At 56.3% G+C, this 21,843-nt stretch overlaps 3 protein-coding genes across 16 annotated transcripts in view; all 3 read left to right on the top strand.

Moving 5' to 3' along the window:
* HOXA3 (homeobox A3) overlaps positions 1-10,751 on the top strand; it is a 45,943-nt gene extending 35,192 nt beyond the window's left edge. For 9 of the 14 annotated variants that reach the window (NM_001398190.1, NM_001398191.1, NM_001398188.1 and 6 more), the window contains 2 exons: positions 5,333-5,921; positions 7,297-8,995. In NM_001398190.1, the coding sequence (NP_001385119.1) occupies positions 5,450-5,921; positions 7,297-8,066 (1,242 nt within the window). In that variant the 5' untranslated portion in view covers positions 5,333-5,449 and the 3' untranslated portion in view covers positions 8,067-8,995. Of the gene's footprint in view, positions 1-1,517; positions 1,740-3,710; positions 4,168-5,332; positions 5,922-7,296; positions 8,996-10,055 lie in introns of those variants that run through there. The other 5 variants (NM_001398205.1, NM_001398206.1, NM_001398202.1 and 2 more) reach the window with 4 other exon arrangements.
* A 2,273-nt stretch (positions 10,752-13,024) lies between these two features.
* On the top strand, positions 13,025-15,297 carry HOXA2 (homeobox A2). Its single transcript, NM_205150.3, has 2 exons — positions 13,025-13,587; positions 14,188-15,297. The coding sequence occupies exons 1-2, from the start codon at positions 13,206-13,208 to the stop codon at positions 14,931-14,933; spliced, it is 1,128 nt and encodes a 375-aa protein (NP_990481.1). The 5' UTR covers positions 13,025-13,205; the 3' UTR covers positions 14,934-15,297.
* A 3,917-nt stretch (positions 15,298-19,214) lies between these two features.
* HOXA1 (homeobox A1) lies at positions 19,215-21,586 on the top strand. The gene is made up of 2 exons (XM_003640697.6): positions 19,215-19,924; positions 20,294-21,586. Exons 1-2 carry the CDS (start codon positions 19,318-19,320, stop codon positions 20,647-20,649), a joined length of 963 nt encoding a protein of 320 aa, XP_003640745.1. The 5' UTR covers positions 19,215-19,317; the 3' UTR covers positions 20,650-21,586.
* The last annotated feature ends 257 nt before the right edge of the window (positions 21,587-21,843 follow it).

Raw genomic sequence — 21,843 nt, 5'->3', positions numbered from 1 at the left:
GTCAGCCCCAAAGGTCCCTCTCCGAGCCCTATCGCTCTCTGCGGAATGTGGCAGAAAGAAAATATTCGGCCCCTGAGAGGGGAAGGCAGATAAAAGCAGCGGGGGCTGTGCGGTGGGACACTTATCCCTCCATCATAAGGCACATTACGAAAAGAAAAGATCATCTTCTCGTGTTTAAAATGACCTCTTTGGGGAGAGAGGGGGCGTGGGGAAAGGGGCTAAGAGGCAAAACGCTCTTCGCAGGCGGAAAAGACGAATGGAGGAAATACCTCGCTATCCCCACGAACTGCTTCGGTTCTCACCATTAAAGTCCCTCGCAAATCTCGCCGGTTTTCCAAAGCACCCCCCACCCCCCCGTCCCCGTCCCCAGTCTGATACAGACATGGTGTCGGAATATCCGGCTCCGAAGTTATAAAGCCCTCAGAGGGAAGGACGGCACACTCTTTCGGCAGCGCTCCCGGCCCGGCCCGGCCCGATCCGGCCCGGTCCCGGCGTCCGTAGGTTTCTTCGTCCTCGGTGCTCCCTCCTCCACATTCTCCTCTTTATTCCGGAGGGCTCCGTCGGGGCTCGGAGGTGCCTCTCGCTATTCGGTCGGGCACCGGGGAGAGCGACGGCTCAGCAGTTTCAGAAGAAAGTGTGGGGTTGATTATTGACTAAAAAGACTTTTCTTCCGATGCCACATTCACGGGGTTGTTTGAAGCAAAACGCATACGCGGGATTTTTGCTTCTCCTCTCCTCCTACGCTGCCCGCTTCCCCTTTCATGTGGTGCCTTCTCACTTGTGCCATAAGGAGCAAGTGTTTTCTGTTTTAGTGCTCTGTTTACAGCTTTGGTGCATGAAGTCATAAATCTTGCATAGCCATAAATGACAAAAACCATTGGTATGCGTAAGAGGCCACCCCAGCCTTATAGTGCTTTTTATTTCTCGCTTCCCCCTCGCTTTGTTTGTGCTTTAGGATGACGCCGGGCTCCCTCGTGCTTTTAACGGACTGGTTATATTTTTAATGCCTTAATTAACGAAGTAACGTCAAATTTACACCTCGGCGCTACGCGGAGCCCCCGCTCGGTCTCGGAGCCCACAGCCCGAGGGGCCGGGGCTCCAACTTGCTTTCAGCCCTCGTGTGAGCGCCCGCTTTGCACGGGCTCCGCTGTGTTGCTCTTGCACAAAAAAGGGGGGGGACCCTCCACCCAAAGCCGGGCAAAAAAGAAGCGAGAGCTTTCCCCGAGGAGTAGGAGGCAGGGAGGGGCTGCGCGGGGGGCACGTCCACGCGGGACTGCAGCCCACGCGTCCCCACGGTGCTTCGGGCACCCGGCCCGGCTGTGCGGCACACGGGGGGGAGAGGGGGGAGGGGAAGGGAGGTGGTGGGGGAAGAGCCTCTGCGCCCATCCCGAGCGCTGGGGATATTTGGGGGGCGGGGGGGTTCTGTGTGTACATCTGTGTGTGTGCGCGCTCACGCATGCATGAGTTAATAATTAGTAACTCTAATGATTTCCAGCGTGGCTTTGCGAGCATTGCCCAGAGCGGGGATCCTGGTGGGCTTTGGTTGGCTCTCCGGTCCCGGACCCGGCGCTCCGGGCCGCTCCCCCTATCCCCGGCGCTCAGCCGGGCTGTGAGGGGCTCCGGGCGGCGGGGAGCGGCGGAGGGGCCATTGCACGGCCGCCCCCCAAACCCGCTCGTGAGAGGGACAAAAACAAACAGCCCCGCCGCAGAACCCCGGAGGCCGGTGAGAGAGACCCTTTGTGAGAACCGTTTGTCTTCATTAGCATAATTTTCCTGGACTTTGGTGACGCCCGGGTGCTGGGTGGGGGGGCCGCACTCCTTCGCTGCCACACTCCTTCCCTCCTTCCCCCAGGCTTCCCAAGGCGGCCGCCTTTCTTTCTTCCTGCCTTATAATTTTATTTTTTCCTTCCCCCCCCCCCCCCCCCACTCCCCCCCTCCCCCTTTCTCCCTTCCTTCCCCTCCTTCCCATTCCCTCCGGGCGCGGGGAGCGGCCCTGGGAAACGTCCCCATCCTCCGCGCTCTGCGCAGGGGGACAGGGACAGGGGTATAGGGTGGGCAGCGCGAAGCGGGAGGGAACCGGGGAGGCGGGGGTCGGGAGCGGCCGTCCCCATCCCGCACGGGGCAGGGCTCGCCCCTCCCGGCCGGCGCGGAGGAGCTGAGCCGGTGCCCATCCCGCAGCCGCAGGGACTCGGCCGGGGCAGATCAATCTCTGCTCCCCGGGCTGTGTCGCCGAGGCTCCTAAAAAAAAAAAAAAAGGAAAGAAAAGAAAAAAAAAAAAGCAAAAAAAAAAAAAAAAAAAAAAAAAGCATGCTGGCTTCCGCCTCAGTCGTCAGAAGTTAAGGTAAGCAGGCCACAAATACGCTGCTATCAGTCGTGAATGGCGGAGTTTATGTCCCAGTGATTTATGACCGTAGACTTAAATGTCGGTTCAAGAAGAGTTCACAAGCTGGGGCTTCCTTCCAGGCAGTGACTGATACCCTTACACTTCGTGTTCAGGCAGCTCTCTCTCTCCTCTCCCCCCACCCCCTCACCTCTTCTCAACTTTGTCTTTATCTTTCAGGAAATCTTTCTGGGGGGCTGCTGTTTTTTTGCGTCCCGGAGTCAGAGTTTGGGGCTCGGCCGGCAGCTACAGGGGAAAGATGCGGTGTATTTAGGGACGGGGAAGGGGGAGGTAGGGGAGAGCGGAGCCGAGGAGCGGGGAGGCGAGGGGGACATGCCTGGGGGAGGCAGCTTTCATCTGCTGTCTCCGGGCTGTCTGGCGGGGGGAGAGGCCGGTGAAGGGCTGAGAGGTGTACTGCGCAAATGGGGACGGATGGACCCTCTGAAACGGGCGCTGGCAAATCTGGGGGCCCGCTTCTTTTGGCCTTTTGTCTTCGGTGGGGGCGAGGAGCGCTTTTCCCATCGCAGGCACCGGTTTGGGTGGCAAACCTTCCGCCTTCCGCCCTCCGCTCCCCCCCACCCCCGCCAGCTCCCGTTAGGGTGCTGCTATTATCCGCTCCTTGTCGCTATAAATCCCGCTAGTGCTGTTTTCGCGAGTAATGGCCGTGCGCTGCTCAGGTTACCCTAACTTTTAGGAAGTGATTAACTCCCGCAGCCAAAGGCGGGGGCCGATTTTCCTTCGCTGGCGGGCGGCCGAATTTTCACTCGTATTTTGCCTTCGAGGCGCAGCCGCCCATTGTCGGCGCGGCGGGAGCGCAGCTTTGCGCGGAACATTGCGCGGCCGCCGCTCTGCCCGCCGGCGGCACCCGGCAAACCTGGGAGCGCCCGGGGAAGGCGAAACGTTTGGTGCGGACATCACGAAAGGCTGTTCCCTTCCTGTCGTCGCGGTGCCTACGTTCCCTCTTTCTGAAGGAAAGGAATTGAGAAAAATCACACCAGGCCCAGATATCGTTAGGGAAGAGAGGCGAGGAGCTGGAGGTGGTGTCCGCGCCTCAGATCTTGATTGTCTTATTAGCTTAATAACAGCCGGAGAGGTTGATTAGTGCAATAATGGGGCTGCCGCCTTGCTGTAGGTGCGCTACCTTCGTTTGGTTGGGATGCAACAAAGGAAAGGCTGTCTTCTAAGAACTTGTATAACTTGAAAGGCGCAGAATGAGATCGTTTGGTGCATGTGTTGCCTAAGACATTTCGCCCCTAAGCATTTGTCGTCGTTAGATGTTTTGGGGGAAAATAGCCAGCTGCTTAAGCGCGGGGGAAGTGGCGAAGAGATCAGAGCTGTTCTGACCCGAAAGAACGGAGCTGTTGGTCAGGAAGGGGAGAGGGAACGGCGAGCAGCAAGCTGTGATTTCTGAGAACAATGTATGTGCGTGTGGGACGAGCTGCTGGATGGGAGATGGCGTACAGGTCTCCTCTCTCATTAGTGCGGGCCATTCTTGGGCTGGTTATTTTCAGGTAGGTAAGTAGGAGAATTTAATTTGAAAAAAAAACAAAACCAAAAAACAACAACAAAAAACAGAGAACAGAAGGACGGAGAGAGCAAAAAGAGAGGGGAGAGAAAAGGATTCGCCCGGGCAGGAGCAGCATTCTCTGGGTCGGTGTCCACCCTCTCCCCAGCCAAGTGACCCTCATACATCAAATTACATAGCAGCTTCCAAGACAGAACCTATTATCGCTAAGTTGGAAGGAAAGTTCAAGCCGTGGTCATGGAGATGAACGCTGGTTTTTCAGGTTCCTGATGTTTTGTTGGTTGTTTTTTCTCTCTTTCTCTCTTTCTCTCTTTCTCTCTTTCTCTCTTTCTCTCTTTCTCTCTTTCTCTCTTTCTCTCTTTCTCTCTTTCTCTCTTTCTCTCTTTCTCTCTTTCTTTCTTTTCTTTCTCTCTTTCTCTCTTTTTTTTTTTCTTTTTTTCCTTTTCCCTCCAATCCATCATGTTTTAACAGGTAGAATCTGGCTGATTCCACGAAAAGTTAGTGTCTCGAAATAAGTGCTAAAAAACAACAGCAGAAGCGCCCAGCTTGCCCCTGCTGGCCTTGCTGAAGGGGCTCCGAGCCGGGCTGGGTCCAGCGGGGGTTCCGGAGCCGCTCACGGGGGGAAGGGGGGGGGAGTCAACGTGGGGTGGTGGCAATGCGCTATTGAGGGGCTGTGGGGGTGGCGGGGTGGCCCCGGTACCACTCCAGGGCCGAGCAGGAGCCGCTGTGGGGCTCGCCCGGGCAGGAACCGCTGGTGCCAGGGTGCTTGACCCGGGCGGCTGGAGGCGGTGTGCGAGCACGGAGTGGAGAAGGCACCGGCTTTGTTTATTTTCCTACCGAGCGTTTCATAGACGAGCCAAGATCCGTCACTTGGGATCTGTGTGTGTAAATATCTCTGGCTACAAAACCTTTCCACCCCGCTTCTGCCCCCTGCCACACGTAGACAGGAACAATCTCGTGTATTTCTTTGAAGCCGGACGGAGAGCCGTAACCTGCAGAGAAAGGCTAAAAATAAAAAGACGCCAGTTACGGGGGAGGGTCTGGTTGTGGAGCTGGAACGGAGCAATAGCCCAGCCCCTTCGCATTAGTGATTCCTCGATCACCCTTATCACAGAGACTGGTATTAAAACAGCCTCGCGGTGATAAACGACCGACCCCTTTGCCGCGTGGTGCCCTGCCCTGTTTCTTAAGAAGAAAGGAAGGAAAAACCCTAGAAAGACCCTATCCCGGTGCAGCAAAGCACATATTTGTAACTGCCAGTAAATCCGGGCAGCTTTTACATCGAAACGCTCTGCGCCTGAGGCCAAGTCATGCTGCTAAATATTGCTGACCACTTTTTCTTTTATGGCTTTCATGTCACTTAGCTATTGAAAGTAAGATGGATTTGCACCATTTCTTCACCCTGCTCTGCTCTCCCCACACCCCAGGTCTGCCCGGAGCGGCCATTGGAGGAGCAGCGCCACGTGACAGAGGGGTGCCAATGTTATTCTCCAAGGGTGTCAAGACCCTGTCAGTTTGCGAAATAAATATTGGGAAACAACGAAATGCAAAAAGCGACCTACTACGACAGCTCTGCAATCTATGGTGCCTACCCCTACCAAGGAGCAAATGGTTTCACTTATAATGCGAGTCAGCAGCAATATCCTCCATCTTCGTCACTTGTGGAAACTGAGTACCACCGCCCCGCGTGCTCCCTCCAGTCCCCTGGCAGCGCCGTGTCCCACCACAAGGCCAATGACATCAGTGAGAGTTGCATGAGGACTCTCCCCAGCCAGCCTCTGCAGCCCCCTGGCCTCACCGACCCGCAGGCCCCGCCGCAGCCACCTCCAGCCCCGCAGGCACAGCCTCCACCTCCATCCTCGGCCTCACCATCTCAAAATGCCAGCAGCAACCCTGCCCCGGCCAACTCCACTAAGAGCCCGGCTCTTAACTCGCCTACCGTGTCCAAACAGATATTCCCGTGGATGAAAGAGTCTCGGCAAAACACAAAGCAGAAAAACAGCAGTTCCAGTTCAGGTATGGAACACGCTACTTTCACGTGTCCTCTGGGGAGCCCTGGGCACCTTTGCTTTTGGGAGGGAGTGGAGGGTTGGGGGCTTGCTTGTCTCCCTGAGCTGCCCCCACGGGCTTGTTGGCTTGCAGTGGGATCTCGGTGACCGAACAACCCCCTGGGATCTTTCTCAGCCTTGCAGGATGGATCCAGTGTGATTTGGTTTCCTTGCGGCTCAAGTGCGCTTGTGCCCTCCTACATCTATCACATTTCGTAGGTAATCCCCCATCCAGTAAATCACGCCAGTGCCGAGCAGCCCAGGCCCCGAGCCAGGGGCCTGTCCCGAGTACTTTGTTGGCACAGTGCTGCTAGATTAATAAGACAGTGACCTATCTCTGCTGAAGTGTAACGCGAATAAAACAGCTCATAATCATGTGCAGTTGGGATCAATGCCCTGTGTGCAGTCTGAACCTCTTCCTACTTTTACAGGCTGATTGGCAAAGTTACAAGACCGGTAAACAAAAGTCTTCGGGAATGCCATAAACTTTAGCCCGTGAAATATTATTTGAGGCATGGCAGCGTACATTAACACTTTTATTACTCAAGGAAACCCAAATCAGTAACACCAGTGCTAGCTCCAGTGCACAGGAGTTGTGTTTATATTTACCTCTTCCTCTTTTTCTCTTAAATGTGCTTTGGAAATAGAGTCCAAATCTTTAGCAAAGGTCTCTGCCACTGTACTTTTAAAGCTCTGATAATATTGCTGTTTACAGACTTCCACAGCATGTATTTATTTTATTAAAAAGCCATAACAGTTAAATATGCCTGTATGCAAGCACAGCTGCCATATGCTCTTCTGATGTGCATTATACTTCCCAATCACTACCATATGTTTATGTTGGATGTGCGAGAAACACTATACTGCCAATTCTATGCGTTACGACATTATATGTAGATATCTGACCTTCCGACATCTATAGCTTATGTGTGTACGACAGGGTTATCAGAAGAAGGGGCTGTAGGTCTCTATGGTTGTGGAGAACAGGTAGTTCTCAAAGGGTCTGAGCCTGGTATGTATGTGGAGCAATAGGTTCACCTTTAGAGTTTCTAAAAGCTGCTTTATTTCCCTGAACCTTTCTTATTCCTTTATGCAAAGCTCGAGGTATGTTGTGCCCCGTCTTTCTTTGTTGGAGCAAGTATAGCCATACAGTGGTACCAGTGAAGTAAAGGAAGCCTACTGGGGCTTGGCTTGGTGTGGCTGAGCTCGTGCTGGGGTTACTTGGTGCACATGTGGGCATCTCATGTCCAAGATCTGGGCAGGTGTTGACATTGTTGGGCACTGTCTCTGGTTGCCATGTCTAGGTTTACCATCTGATTGTGTTCTTTGTGTGATTTACATAGGTGAGAGCTGTGCTGGTGATAAGAGCCCCCCAGGGCAAGCATCCTCTAAGCGAGCCCGTACGGCTTACACAAGTGCCCAGCTGGTAGAACTGGAAAAGGAGTTCCACTTCAATAGATACCTTTGCAGGCCACGAAGGGTTGAGATGGCCAATTTGCTCAATCTCACAGAAAGACAGATCAAAATCTGGTTTCAGAACCGCAGAATGAAATACAAAAAGGATCAAAAGGGCAAGGGCATGATGACCTCTTCAGGAGGACAGTCCCCGAGCAGAAGCCCCGTCCCTCCAGCTGCTGGGGGATACCTAAACTCTATGCATTCTTTAGTAAACAGTGTCCCCTACGAGCCCCAGTCGCCTCCGCCATTTAATAAGCCTCATCAAAACACCTATGGCATCCCCGCATCGTATACCGCTCCTCTTAATAATTGCCCACCTCCTCAAAAGAGATACACGGGGACAGCAGCTGTGACACCTGAATACGATACTCATCCTCTTCAAGGCAACGGTTATGGGAATCCACATATACAGGGAAGCCCCGTCTACGTAGGGGGCAACTACGTGGAGACCATGACCAATTCCGGGCCTTCCATCTTTGGTCTAACTCATCTCTCTCATCCTCCCTCTGCCAACATGGACTACAGCGGGGCTGGGCCGATGGGCAACAATCACCACCACGGACCTTGCGACCCGCACCCGACATACACAGACCTTACAGCTCACCATCCTTCTCAGGGAAGAATTCAGGAAGCGCCCAAACTCACCCATCTGTAGGAGCCAGGAGTCACTAGGCGGAACGCAAAGCCCCAACCTTTTAAAGTACTCGTCCCTTCCTCTCTCTCTCCCCTCCCCCGCCATGCGCCCTCCTCCCCTCTCTTTCTTCTTTCTTTTGCTCATTTTAGTTCGTTTCGTTTCCTTTGGTAAAAGCGTTTTCTAGTTTATGTGACGTAGCAATATTTGTTGCTTGAATTGCTCTATAGTTTCACTAGTGGATATTTATCTTCTTGAACTGCAGCCTCGTGTCTCACTTTGGGAGCATACGGAGGCTTTATACTTTACCTTCTACACTTTTATCAAAACAGGGTATATGAACAAATTTTCTATAAAAGGAATTCTTAAATGTGAATTTGTTCGTACATGATTGATCCCGCGGGGAAGCAATTTTTTTATTGCACTTCTTTTAAATAGCGAGAAAGACATCAGAAGCGCTTGGACAGGGATTCCCTGGACAGTTATTGATACGTGTAAGTCTTTCAATGTGTGTATGCTGGTGAACATTCAGATTTATTTATATTATTTTTTTTTTTTTGCAAACATTGAATAATCTAAGTGTTTAAAATTTTATTTATCCCCATTTGTTCATATTTATATATATATAAAAAAAACCTGTACCCTGAATATTCAGGAGGTATTTACCTGGCCATGTGTTAGATGGCATATCGGCACGCGTAGGAAATATCATTTGAAAGGGAACCATAACTCCTATATTAAAATGATGAGAACTGTGATGAAGACGACGCAATAAAATCTGGGAAAAGAAAAAAGATCACAGCTTGAATAATTGATGCCCGTAACATCCAGATAGGGGGAAAGAAGGCGTGTGAAGCTGAAAGGCTTAGATTTGTGTTGAAAGTTATACATTCCTTGCTGCTCACGTTCTGAAAACAAAAAAAAATAATAAAGTTTTTATTCTGAATAATAAAGAGTTAAGGCCACGTTCTTTGCAGTGCGAGGAAGGGAGAGCCCTTCGTGACGTGGGGAGGGAGTCGGTGGACTCTTCTGGAGCCCACACGGGGCTCCGCTCTCCCACCGCACGGCTCCGTAGCGCCTTTTTAGAGATAGAGAGAGGGATTTATTAGTATTGTTTTTCCCATTGGGTTTCCCTGCCGCCTCCCCCACGCCCGGTGTGGAGGGCGGGGGCGAGGACCGCGGGTGTGCACGCGGAGGGGGTGGGGGGGTGGGGGGTGCGCCGTGTGCGTGCACGAGCGTGTGCGCGGGGGCGAGCGCGGGGGCTGAGGCCCAGCGAGGTGCGGTGCGGTGCGGTGTGGTGCGGAGGGGCCGCGCGGTGCCCGGGGTCCCCGAATGGGGACTGAGGAGAGGCGGGCGGAGGCCGGGGACCCCAACCGCAAATGTGGGGTGGGTGCTGGGCACAACTGCCTCTGGGGGCACCTCTCCACCCCCACTGCCGTTTTTCCCGTTTTCCTTAATGGAGTGGGTTCTCTCTCGTCTTCCTTTTATTTTGATTAGTACTGTTATAATTCTGGATTTGATTCTGGGGCCGCTTCCTGTTGGCCGAGCCTCCTCCCCCCCTCTGCAGCCTGAGGCTGTGGGGGAGGGGAGCCCCGTACTGCCTTTACCCCCCCCCCCCCAAATCCTCCCACGCTCCCCCGCGTGTCCGTGTGCGTGCGTGTGCGCGTTGCGGGGGCTGTGACACGCGGGGGTGAGCGGCCACCCGAGGGGGTTTCCGGGCCGAGTCAGTCCGAGTGAAGGCAGGAACCCCAACGCCGTGTTTAAATGCCGTGTTTCTTCCTTCCAAGCCAAACGTCCGTAATTTGTAGACTGAAAGTTGGAAGATAAATCAAAGCGGACCTTAATAGACTGGGTAAAATATCCCCGTGCGCGTTTATAGAGACGTATCCCTATGCCGTGTAGATAATCGCGCACGCTGTTTGCCATCTGTATCTTCCAGAGCAAAGGAAAAATGTCGCCATTTTGGTCGCACGCTGAAATATTATTAATCTTTGGGCTTTATCTTGTTCCCAGAGCCACCCCTGCCTGATGCCGAAGCATCGCCACGCAGCCGCGAATCTATAGAGAGCTTCTCTGCATAAGCAGATAAAGAGCGCTCGGGCAGAGAAAGGCATTGCGGATATACCCGCACCATGCGGCGCCTTACGGGCGGAGATGTAGAACCGTGGAAGGTTATTTCTTCCGATATTTTTCATCGAAACCCGCTCGTCGCCCGGCACAGACCAACGAGCCGTTGTTGTTCTGTAGGCAAAGAAGGCATTTTGGCACCGTCGCGAGGCATCGCTCGTTTCCACTTAGCGAATATAGAGAACCCAAACGCCCCCCACCCCTCAGCTAAGTGCCATAGATCAAACAAAAGGTAACGGTACGGGCGGTGAAGTCGGGTCGTGAGGCTTAGCGCCAGGATTGCATCTCTGAAAATGTCCATAGAGAAGGAATTCGGCTTTTCTTCCCCCTCCCACTCCGAAGGGAGAAAAAGCCAGGCGGCTTTGCCCCCTTCTTTCCTCTCCCCATCCTCAGAGCCTGCACGTTAGCAATACGAATTTGTACTTTCGCATTCGAGATCCTCCCGATTAAAAGATCCCTCTGGAGGCAGAAGTAATTGATCTGCCCAAGAATTTCGCGTCCCCTCTCCAAAGGTTTTGTTCCAGGTGGTTTTTGTATTAGAACGATCACAAGGAACAAATGCGCAGAATAGAGACACCCACGCAGGTTTTACTCACAAAGCCCGGTTAAAGTCCAAACCTCTCTCTTTATTATTTGCCATCCTGCTGTTAATCCCAATATTTTCGAGGAAAAAAAAAAAAAGAAAAGAAAAAAAGAAAAAAGAAAAAAAAAAAGAGAGAAGAAAAAAAGCAAAGCCCGACCCCGAGGAAGGCGCAGAGAAGCAAAATAAAGCCGGGCTTTTCCCACAGCAGAGCAGCCCTCCAACAGCATATTTTAAAAGCAGCTTTTTTCCTTGTTTACCCGCGTTTCTCGCTCTGCCTCTTTGCTCGGACACATTTGATCTTGGAAAGAGCAAGAAGCTCTAAATGTGTTCTTAAGGGCCAGAAGCTGTCAAACCTTTTGGCGGCCAAGATTGATCGCGCGCAGACACCACCAGAGCTTTGTTTGGACTAAAAGCAAGAAAATTAAACCCTTTGCATTTTCCAACAGCATCGATATTTGTAAGGCATCCCTTTCGAGGGATTAAATGACAAGTCTCGTTCTATATTTTATTTAAACAAGCGACCACCAAAAAGCCCATTTAAAGCCTCCCAGCCCCTCCCCTCCCCCTCTCTCCAATGCCTTCGCAGATATGCTACATCTTGAGGGTGCATTAACTTAAAACCGATTTTTAAAATGCACTTCGTGCAGTCTGGACGTAGACCGGTCCGCTGAGTGCTTGGGGCTCGTTTTGGTTTTTGTTTTTTGGGTTTTTTTCCCCCCCCCTTTCCCCTCCTCCCCCCCCCCCCCCCCCCCCCCCTCTTCTTTCTTCTTCTGTTTCTTCTTTATTTTTGCAACTCGAAGAAGACGCTTTGCCGACCCCCCTTTCGGCAACTCCGAAAACGCAGAGCGACGGCCCCGCCCGGCGCTGCGATGCTCCCCGGCAGCTGGAGGACACGGACACCGCCCGCAGCTCCTGCCCCGGCCCCCGGCCCGGCTCTGCGCGCAGGACTCGTCGGGCCGGGGACGCCCCTGGCATTGTCACCCTCTCTCCCGGTTGTGCCCAAAGCGTCCGAATTCGGGACCCGACCGAGCGGAGGCACGTGGAAACGACGGAGAGAGCCAAGCTTCGGAGAAGAGAGCCGTGCCCCAGGTTATCACCCCGCAGCTCTGCCTGGCCCCGTGAAAACAAACCCGCTACCAGCCCATATATTTCCTGCTAATCGAAAATACTCACCAGACCCAGCCTACTACGGTTATTAAGCAATTTATGCCAGCAGACGGGAGTATCGTTTGCAAGCTAAGGCACAGGATTTTGGCTTTTTTTTTTTTTTTTTTTTTTTTTTTTAAAGAGGCACCAGCCAGCAGCCTTTGCAGCCTCGCGATTTGGCTCGCCCTGAGCGGTGCTCGCAGGGCACGTTTTTGTGGTCCAATCCCGGGAAGGCAACTGGAGAGGGAAGTCACGGAGCGCGGGGGCTGCTGCTGCCCGTGTGACTCTTCCCTTAGAAGCAAGGTTGGGTTGCTGCTGAGGAAGATCCTCTTAAACAATGGCTCGGCACCGGCGGCCAATTGTTCTCCGTACTGTACAATAGATGGCCACCAAAAAAAAAAAAAAAAAAAAAAAAAAAGAGGAAAAAGTAAAGAAAGAAAAGGGAAGAAAAAAATCAAAAGGGAAAAAGAAAAAAAAATTACCAAAAAAAAAAAAGAAAAAAAAAGAAAAAAAAAGAAAGAGGAGCCCATGGAGGCTGAGTCTGAAGCGATAAAGTAGTTTTGGAGGAAGTGCTATTCCCCAGGAAAAAATCAAGACTTGAGACTGCTGCCTGGGTGCAACTTCTTATGTGGGGGCCCGGCGGTGTCAAAACTTTGAAGATTAATGGCCGACTTTGTTAATGACTCACGGCGTCAGATTGAGGTGCTTAAATGATTTGTGAGGTGCAAAGCGCTTTCCTGACAGTCCCAAACAATGAGGGGAGAGCGCGCGGGCGGAGGCGAGGAGGCAGCGGGCTGCAGGACGGGCGCACACACGCGGGGACACGCGGACACACGCACGCAGCCCCGCAGCCGCCGCACCAACGCACCCCCGCGCCCTCCCCCCCCGCCCCGATCGTTTCGGATGAGGACGCCGAGGGGATAGATGCGGGAGATAGCGTTTCCCTCTTTAAAAAAAGTGTAAATAAAGCCTTTCTGGCCCCCAATGAGGCGTTCCTTCCCGACTTTTTTGGATCAATCAAACAGACAGTGGCTTCTTTTGATTAAAGCCCAAATTGTCATTGGGCAGAGGCAATCATGTGACAGCCAATTCGGTCCAATTTCAACCTTGTCTCCATGAATTCAATAGTTTAATAGTAGCGCGGTCCCCATACGGCCGTAATCAGTGAATTAGAAAAAAAACACCCCGCCAGCGATCTTCTATGATATATTTTTTTCTCCTCTCTCTCCTTTTTCCCGGGCCTTCCCCCCCCGAGCCCCCGGCATCCGAGGGAACTTTTTCTCCGCGGGGGCTGCGAGTTGAAGGCCATGAATTTCGAATTCGAGCGAGAGATCGGTTTTATCAATAGTCAGCCATCGCTTGCTGAGTGCCTGACATCTTTTCCCCCTGTCGGTGATACATTTCAAAGTTCATCAATCAAGAACTCGACGCTTTCACACTCGACACTGATTCCTCCTCCTTTCGAGCAGACCATCCCCAGCCTGAACCCCGGCGGCCACCCTCGCCACAGCGGCGGCGGCCGCCCCAAGGCGAGCCCCCGCGCCCGCAGCGGCAGCCCGGGCCCCGCCGGCGCCCCGCCGCCCCCGGAGTACCCCTGGATGAAAGAGAAAAAGGCGTCCAAGCGATCCTCGCTGCCGCCCGCCTCGGCCTCCGCCTCAGCCGCCGGACCCGCCTGCCTCAGCCACAAAGGTCAGTCCCGGGGCTCGCCGCCCCCCGGCCGCCCGCAGCCCCCGCTCGGACGGGGCTCCGCGCGGAGCCCAACTTTCCCGAGTCGCCCCAACGCGGGATGATTTATTTGAGTTGGAGCTGACCTCTCTTGTCTCGCTGTCCTAGAGCCGGGCTATTTGACAGTAATGAAGAGTGATAGATTGCTCCCGCTCAGCTCGGCGGCTGATGCATTAATTATCAATCGCGCGATGGCCGATATAAAGTTGGCCGCGGCGTGGGGAGGGCGCGGAGCGGGGGGCGCGGGGCGCGCCGAGGGGCCGGGGGGCTCCGGGCGCCGCACAATGGGGTCCCGCGGCCGAGGGCGGCCATTTTGTTGCAGTCGCTATTTTACGCCGCGAGGACATATAGATAGAGAGGCGCTTCCGCGGGGAAGGAGAGGGAGAAGCGCTGCCCCCCCTTCCAGCCCGGGCCGCGAGGGGCTCGGGGGGCCGCGGCGCCGTCCGCGCTTTCCCCCGACGTGCGCGGGGCTCCGCTTCGCCTCCGCTCTTCGCTGCGCTCCGGGGCGCGCGTGCGTGCGGTGGTGGTGGCGGTGGTTCGCCTTCTCTTTTTCTTTTTTAACAGACCCCCTTGAAATCCCCGATAGTGGCAGCGGTGGATCTAGGCGGCTGAGGACGGCCTACACCAACACGCAGCTCTTGGAGCTGGAGAAAGAATTCCACTTCAACAAGTACCTCTGCAGACCGCGCCGGGTCGAGATCGCAGCGCTGCTGGATCTGACCGAGAGGCAAGTGAAGGTCTGGTTCCAGAACCGCAGGATGAAGCACAAGAGGCAGACCCAGTGCAAGGAGAACCAGAACGGCGAGGGGAAATTTAAGGGCTCGGAGGACCCCGAGAAGGCGGCGGAGGACGACGAGGAGGAGAAAGCTCTCTTCGAGCAAGCCCTGGGCACCGTCTCGGGAGCGCTGCTGGAGAGGGAGGGCTACGCGTTTCAGCAGAATGCGCTCTCGCAGCAGCAGGCGCAGAATGCGCACAATGGCGAATCCCAAAGTTTCCCCGTTTCGCCTTTAACGAGCAATGAGAAAAATCTGAAACATTTTCAACACCAGTCACCCACTGTTCAAAACTGCCTCTCAACAATGGCCCAGAACTGCGCAGCTGGCCTCAACAATGACAGTCCTGAGGCCCTCGAGGTCCCCTCTTTACAGGACTTTAACGTTTTCTCCACAGATTCCTGCCTGCAGCTTTCAGACGCGGTTTCCCCCAGTTTGCCGGGCTCTCTGGACAGCCCCGTAGATATCTCCGCTGACAGCTTTGACTTTTTTACAGACACGCTCACCACGATTGACTTACAGCATCTGAATTACTGAGAAATTAAAGACGTCCTCTCCCAGGGTCCTGCCTTCTCCTCCTCATTCCTCCCCTTTATGTTTTTTTTTTCCCTGTGAATTAATTTTATTTCCTCTCCCCCCCCCCCCCCCCCCCCCCCCTCCCGGTCGATTTGTTCTGTTTGTCCCCTCCCTTCGCCATGCCGTTTTACCGATTCTGACCGAGTTTTAGCTGTCTTCGGTTTTAACCCAGCCACGTTCTAGGTCCTTCGACGAAAGCAATATATGAGGTCTGTAAGAAAGTGATCGTATAGGGATCGTATCGTCACTTTCTTTTTATTTTTGTATTGCATTAGGATGCGTTGTCATAAGTATTTTTGGTAGAATAAATTCTTGTTTGGTACAAGGCGCTTTCTCTTTTTTTCCTTCCCCCCCCCCCCCCCCCTCCCTCTCTCCTTTGAGCACTGATAACACGACGGGTATTTCTCCCCCTCCCTTTCACTATTAACTCACTAATATTCAAACCCCGCCATCTCTCTCTCGTTGGCAACGCGGGACATTTAGCAGAGAGGAAAAACACGTTCAAATTCTTTATTGCGAGGGTTCTCGGAGGGGAAACAAACGATCAAACAAACCCAACCCGTTCCCAGCTCCTCTGGCGATTTCTTGCCTTTAGTGCATAACCGCAGCATCTCCGTGCGGACGCGGAGCTTGGGAATGCTCAACTCTAACAAAGGCGTAAGGGAGAGCTTTCTCTGTTACAGACAAAACGAGGGGCACAGTCAGGAGGGTGCGTGTCTCCTGCAGAAATGAGCCTGGTACGTTCACCAAAGGCTTTTTCTCCCTCTTTCTCTCTCCTTTTTTTTTTTTTTTTTTTCCTTTCTTTCTTTTGCTTTTCGGGCATCATATTTTTTTTCTCGACCGCAGTGAGCAGCCAGCAGGCTGCCTGGGAACCTTACAGAATCTGAGCTCACAGAGAGTGCATTCGATGGGTCCTCCCGCGCGGAGTGGTCCGGGAGATCGGCCCTAAAAGGAGAAGGAAAGGAGAAGTTAGAGCCCGCGACACCCAAAGGCCGCACGAATCACTGGGGGAGGGATCGCACCCTCCTCTCGGTCCTTTTCGGGGGCGGCGAGGGGACGCAGAGGACGATCTTTTCTGTTCAAACCCTTCCCGCGGGGCGACCCAAAAGGGAAAGCTATTACTCCCGAGCTGCGGTTTCCTCGAGGTCCCCACTCGCTGTGAAACCCTCCGGCACACCGCGGGCGGCAGCGTGGCCGGGCCCGAGCGGGGCGAATCCCCTCGCTGGGACGCGAGTGAGGGCTCCCACGGGGGGCGAGAGGGGCGGCGGCCGCGGCTCCGTGCGTGGGGACCCCGTGCGAGGAGAGCGGGGCCTGGGAATGGCACAGCGCTGCCCGTCCGTGCGCGGAGAGCCGTCTCGCAGCTCTGCACCGCGTTGTGGAGCCGGGATGCGTGGGTTATAGCTGGAAGGGCTGAACGCAATTCTTCCTAAAGTCATAAATCAAACGCTTTCTATGAATGAGAATGTCATCAAAGAGATCAATTGCAGGAACACATGCACAAATAAAAATCCTCTTACGTATTTGCCGGGGCTGGGGATCCCCGTCTAAAACCATTAAGTGAGAAGGCGTTTAGTCATAATTCATTTTTATTGCTCCTTTAAAACAACAGCTTGGCTGAGCTGCGGCCGCGGCGAAACCCCGGCCCTGCTCCTGCCCTCCTCCCGCTGCAGCCCTGCGCGGGGCGGGCGGCCCCAGCGGCCCCGCGCCTCTTTGGCACGGGCCGAACCGGGCTGCGGTGCTCAGAGGCATTTTGTGGTCGGGTGTCTGCGTGCCGCCAACGCTTTAAAAAATAATAATAATAAAAATAATAATAAAAAAAAAAAAAAGAAAGAGAGGGAAAAAAAAAATCCCCGACAAGATTTCAAGTTTTCGCCGACTCGATTGAAATAAACGTGGGGGTGCAGCTCTCAGGAGTCGCCTCAATTCCTCTCCATGAGCCCCGGGGCGCTGCGGGGGGAGAACTCCCACGCCAAAGCTGAAATGGGCGGAATGGCCCCTTGGGCCCCACTCTCGGACAGGAAACGGCGATTACCGGCCCCGGCCCGCAGCGGAGCCGCCGAGGGGCAGCGATCGCCCCCGGCCCTGCAGCCACTGCCCCTCACGCACAGAACCGGCAGCGAAAACCCAAAGCATCGCGAGAGACAATGCAACAAAAGGGATGGGGGCTGCTCCCAACAATGGCACAGAAAAGGGGGGGAAAAAAGGATTACGTGATGCTGGAGGCTGCAAGAGAGGTGCTGTAATTTGCTCCATTTGCAGAGAAATGCATATTTTTTTCTTCGAAGCCTGCTGTTGTAAAAATAAAAGGCACTGAAAGGATGCCAGCTCTTTTATTGGTAAACAGTCCCAGCGGCCCTCCTTCTTGCTCTGCCTTATGCTGTATTTATCACAACAGGTTTACGGGAATGAAACGAATGTGCTTCCGTCCCTTACCGCAGCCCACACTGATGCGGTATGATGCCATAAACGCCCCCGGAGTGCCGTTGCTGTTGCTCTCCCCACGACCCCTCCTCCCCCCCAGAGTTTAAGAAACGGAACCTTTCCGGAGGGCCCTCAGCCACCCGTGCCTGCGCGGTAAATCAGAATAAACAGAAATCCTAAGAGCGGCCCTTCAGCTTTTGCTGCCCGTCGAGAGGCCTTGGGGATGGCGTGGGGTAAGGGCTGACCTAAGAGCAGCGGGAGAGCCCGCACCTCGGGGAGGTTGTTGTGGTTCGGAGGGGAGGGAGGAGCTTGCGGGTGAGTGAGTGTGTGCGTGTGTTGGTGAGCAGGGAGAGGTGGCAGGGCAGAGGGAAGCCTTTGGGATTTCAAAGCAAGCAGCAGCGAGCACACAACGATGGAAGAGACGGCCGGGAGTGCACCTGCAGCGGCGTAGGAGGCGGCTCCTCCCGGGGCCGGTGCTGAGGAGCATTGAGTGCTGGTGCCAGCCCCTCTCCCTGAAGATAGATGAGAGCCCTGGGACGGATGGATGCCCGCTCTTTGCATCCCCTTTCTCTTTCCGCATATGTAAACAGAATATGAGGTCGCAACCCGCGTCCCATCGCCCCCCGTCCTTTTCTTTCCACGGACCCTTATATGTATTTTATTTACCCGTGGATGGGGGTGGGGAAGGGCAAGCTTAAACCGATGCTCGGCGCGGTTCCCAAGGGTCCTGGGGCCGCCTCTGCCACCGGCCATCTGCCACCTCCCACCACTGCCGGCCTGGGCGGTGGCGAAGCGCGGGGACAAAAGGGTCGGTCTGAGGGTCCTGCGTCTCCTGCCTCTCTCCGGGCCCTGCCCCGGGCCGCCTCCCCGGGCTGCGACCTGCGGCAAGCTGGGCACCCTTCCCCCGCCCGGCCCGCCGATATGCGGGTGGCAGCGCGCCGCGGGGACCCGGCAGATGGGTTGCGGAGCCCGGCGGGCCTCCGCCCCGTCGTCAGCCCCCCGACTCCCCCTCCTCTACCCCAGCCCCGGCTGAAGCGGGGAAGCCCGGAGAAGGTGCGGGGGGAGAGGGGATGCGGGCTAGGGGGAGGCTGGTGTGCCCGGCAGAGCACAATGGCCATCAGTCCCCGGAGCGCCTCATTTCCATGCTAATGTCCGCGGCCGCCTGGTGATGCGGCTGGACAAGCCCCTTTAACTCTTGGCGTCGCGTCGCGCTGGGCTCTGCGGAGGGGCCGGAGCAGCGGCCCCATCCTCATCCCTCGCATTATTCTCATCCCCGTCACTATCCCCGTTACGGTCTCCATCCTCACCCACGGTCCCATCCCCGCCGCCGTCCCTAGCGCCGATGCTCTCCGCTCTGTCCCCATCTCCTCTCCCCCACCCCATGCCGCGGATCCAGCCCTCCCCATCCCAAGCCGGGAGGACGGCAAAGGTGCCCGGCACCAGTTTGACAGCCGGGTCGGCGCGGGGGCAGCCCGGCCGGGCCCGCCGCAGAGGCACTCATTCACTCACTCACTCACTCACTCACCCTGGAGGGGCCGGGCTCCGCGGGCCGGACTCCGCCGCCGGCTTCTCCGCTGCCTTCCCCTCTCAGCCAGCGGGCGGGACCCCGGCGGCGCGGCAGCCCTGCCCCTCTCCCCCCGGGGGGCCGCCGCCGCCCTGCCCCGCGGTGCCGCGCCGCGCCGTGCCGCGCCGTCGGAGCGCTCGGCGTTTAAATGCCCCCGACGCGGCGATCTATCAGCGGCAGGAGCCGGGAAAGTCCCGCAGGCGCCGCAGCCATTGGCTGCCGCCCCCCACGTGCCTCCCCGCTCGCGGTACCTTCGTGTCATTTTCCTCCCGGCCCCATGGAGGAAGTGGGAAAGTTGGCGCGGCCCCGCCGGACGCTGAAGACCCGGCGGCGGCGGCGTGACAGCGGTTCGCTGCGAGGATGAGCTCCTTCCTCGAGTACCCCGTCCTCGGCGGCGAGGCGGGGGCCTGCGCCGCCCGCTCCTACCACCCCGAGCACGGGATTACAACTTTTCAGCCCTGCGCCGTCAGCGCCGGCAGCTGCAGCGGGGAGGACCGCTTCCTCGTGGGCCGCGGGGTGTCCCTCAGCCCCCACCGGCACCACCACCCCCCGGCCCAGCCCGCCGCCTACCAGCACCACGGCGGCCTGGGGGTGTCCTACGCGCACCCCGGCTGCCCCCCGACGTACGGCGCGCAGGGCTTCGGCGCCGCCTACGGCCCCTACGCTCTGGGGCAGGACGCGGAGCTGGGCGGCGGCTTCCCCCCCTGCGCGCCCGCCGTCTACTCGGGCAGCCTCTCCTCCGCCGCAGCGCAGCACCCGCACCAGGGCTACGCGGGGGGGCCCGCGCAGTACGTGCCCTCCCCGTACGGGCAGGAGCAGCAGAGCCTGCCCCTGGGCACCTACAACCATGCCCTCTCTCCCCTCCACGCCGGCCACCAGGACAACTCCCGCTCCCCCTCCGCCGACACCTCGCCGCCGGCGCAGACCTTCGACTGGATGAAAGTTAAAAGGAACCCCCCTAAAACAGGTCAGTGGCCGGTGGGAGCGGGGCAGCTCGGCCCGGTTCGCTCTGGCCCCGCCGTCGGGGCGGCGGGGGGAGGCGGGTGCAGGTGCCCGGGGGGGCGGCCGGGTCGCGTGCCCTCAGCGCTGGGTGGGAGCCGGCGCCGGTTCTTCGGTCTCCCTTCCCACCCCTCCAGTGGTCGTATCTCGCGTAATTCACAAAGCACTCCCCGAGTTTCCCCGACACCGGGAGTTTAGCACCTCGCACCCCATCACTCACCCTGCCGGGGCTTCTCCCGTATCCCGAGGAGTCCCTATCGCTCGGCCGCTGCGGGCGTATCGATCACGTCGCCTATAAATCATTCGCGCTCTCTTAACGCTGCCCGTCCCCTTACAGGCAAGGCCGGCGAGTACGGCTTCGTGGGGCAGCCCAACACCGTCCGGACCAACTTCACCACCAAGCAGCTCACCGAGCTGGAGAAGGAGTTCCACTTCAACAAGTACCTGACCCGGGCCAGGCGGGTGGAAATCGCCGCCTCCCTCCAGCTCAACGAGACGCAGGTGAAGATCTGGTTCCAGAACCGGCGGATGAAGCAGAAGAAGAGGGAGAAAGAGGGGCTGCTGCCCATCTCCCCCGCCACCCCCACGGGCTGCGAGGAGAAGGCGGACGACCCGTCGGAGAAGTGCTGCCCGTCGCCCTGCAGCGCCTCTCCCGCATCCTGCGCCTCGGACCCGGGACCCGCCGCCAACTGAGCTCCCCCGAGCCGCGGTGCGCTCCGTCGGTCCGTCCCGTCGGTCGGGCCCGGGGGCGCCGGCCCGGCCGCTCCCGGCCCCTGCCGCCAAGAGGTTTTCTTTCGGTCCCCCCCTCCTCACCTCCTTGCCGGAGGAGTCGCGTTGGCACGCGCGTGGGTTCTCCCTCCTCCCCGCAAGGACGTTCCTCTGAGTTTCCCTGGGTGACAGACAGGTCACGGAGGGTACATAACCTCACGAAGAGATGCACTATGGCAAGTGTTTACACGACTTCTAGGACTTTCATCCTTTAATTTAATGTATACTTTGTTCGTGTCTATGAGTTCGTTGCTTGTAAATACTTTGTCCGAGAGATTTATCTTTTTACAGATTTTTTCTAGAGATGACGTTTAGATGATCAGGTGAAGCAGGGTGAGTGCATTCGCCAAACCGGACCCACTTTTCGATCGGTCAGGCTGACGGCAGCATCAAGCAGACGTGTTAAGCTCCAGCAGATACCTCAAAGCGTAGCGCTATTTCCCAAAACGTGACAAACAAGGCTTCAATTGCACTAGGTTTTGTAAACCTTACCCCGTGTGCTGTCCCCCCCCTCCCCCATTCAGCTGTGCTGGGCTGTGCCGGACAGAGGGACACCGCCGCCCCACGGACCTCACCTCTCCCCGTTTCCGTACTCCCCCTCCTTTAGCCTCGATGTCTTTTCGACCCGCTCGTGAATGTGTCGGATGGCCAAATGAATGTATAACTTCTGTGGTTGGTGTCCGGGCCGCTGCATGCCGCCCCGTGTGTGCTGTACTCGGGACACGGAGCTCCGTCGGGCGGGAGCCGCGTCCCCCGACGTTGCGTACAATCACCAGGGCTCTGCGGTCCCCGCCGCTGGGACCCAGGGCAGGATTTACGGGTCCTTACCATGTCTGTAATAAATATATTCCGCTTTCAGGTATACCTCGTGTGTCTGCCTCTGCGTGACGTCACCGGCACGTCACCGCTCGGCTCCCTCGTTTTCCGCCTTTGGGCGCTTCCGAGGGCAGAAGGGAGGAGGGTCCCCGCGTCACCCCCCCGGCCTGCCCGGTCCGCCCCATATACGCGCACCTTCCTCCTTTCCTCTGCTCAAATAGCATTATTTTTAGAAAAAATATGAGGCTCTCCGCCGTAACTGGAAGGAATTTATGACCCCGATCTATTTCTGAAGCACAAACA

The sequence above is a fragment of the Gallus gallus genome, chromosome 2 (assembly GCF_016699485.2).
Source record: "Gallus gallus isolate bGalGal1 chromosome 2, bGalGal1.mat.broiler.GRCg7b, whole genome shotgun sequence".
NCBI classification, from domain to species: domain Eukaryota; kingdom Metazoa; phylum Chordata; class Aves; order Galliformes; family Phasianidae; genus Gallus; species Gallus gallus.
This window is presented reverse-complemented; position numbering and strand designations above follow the sequence as displayed.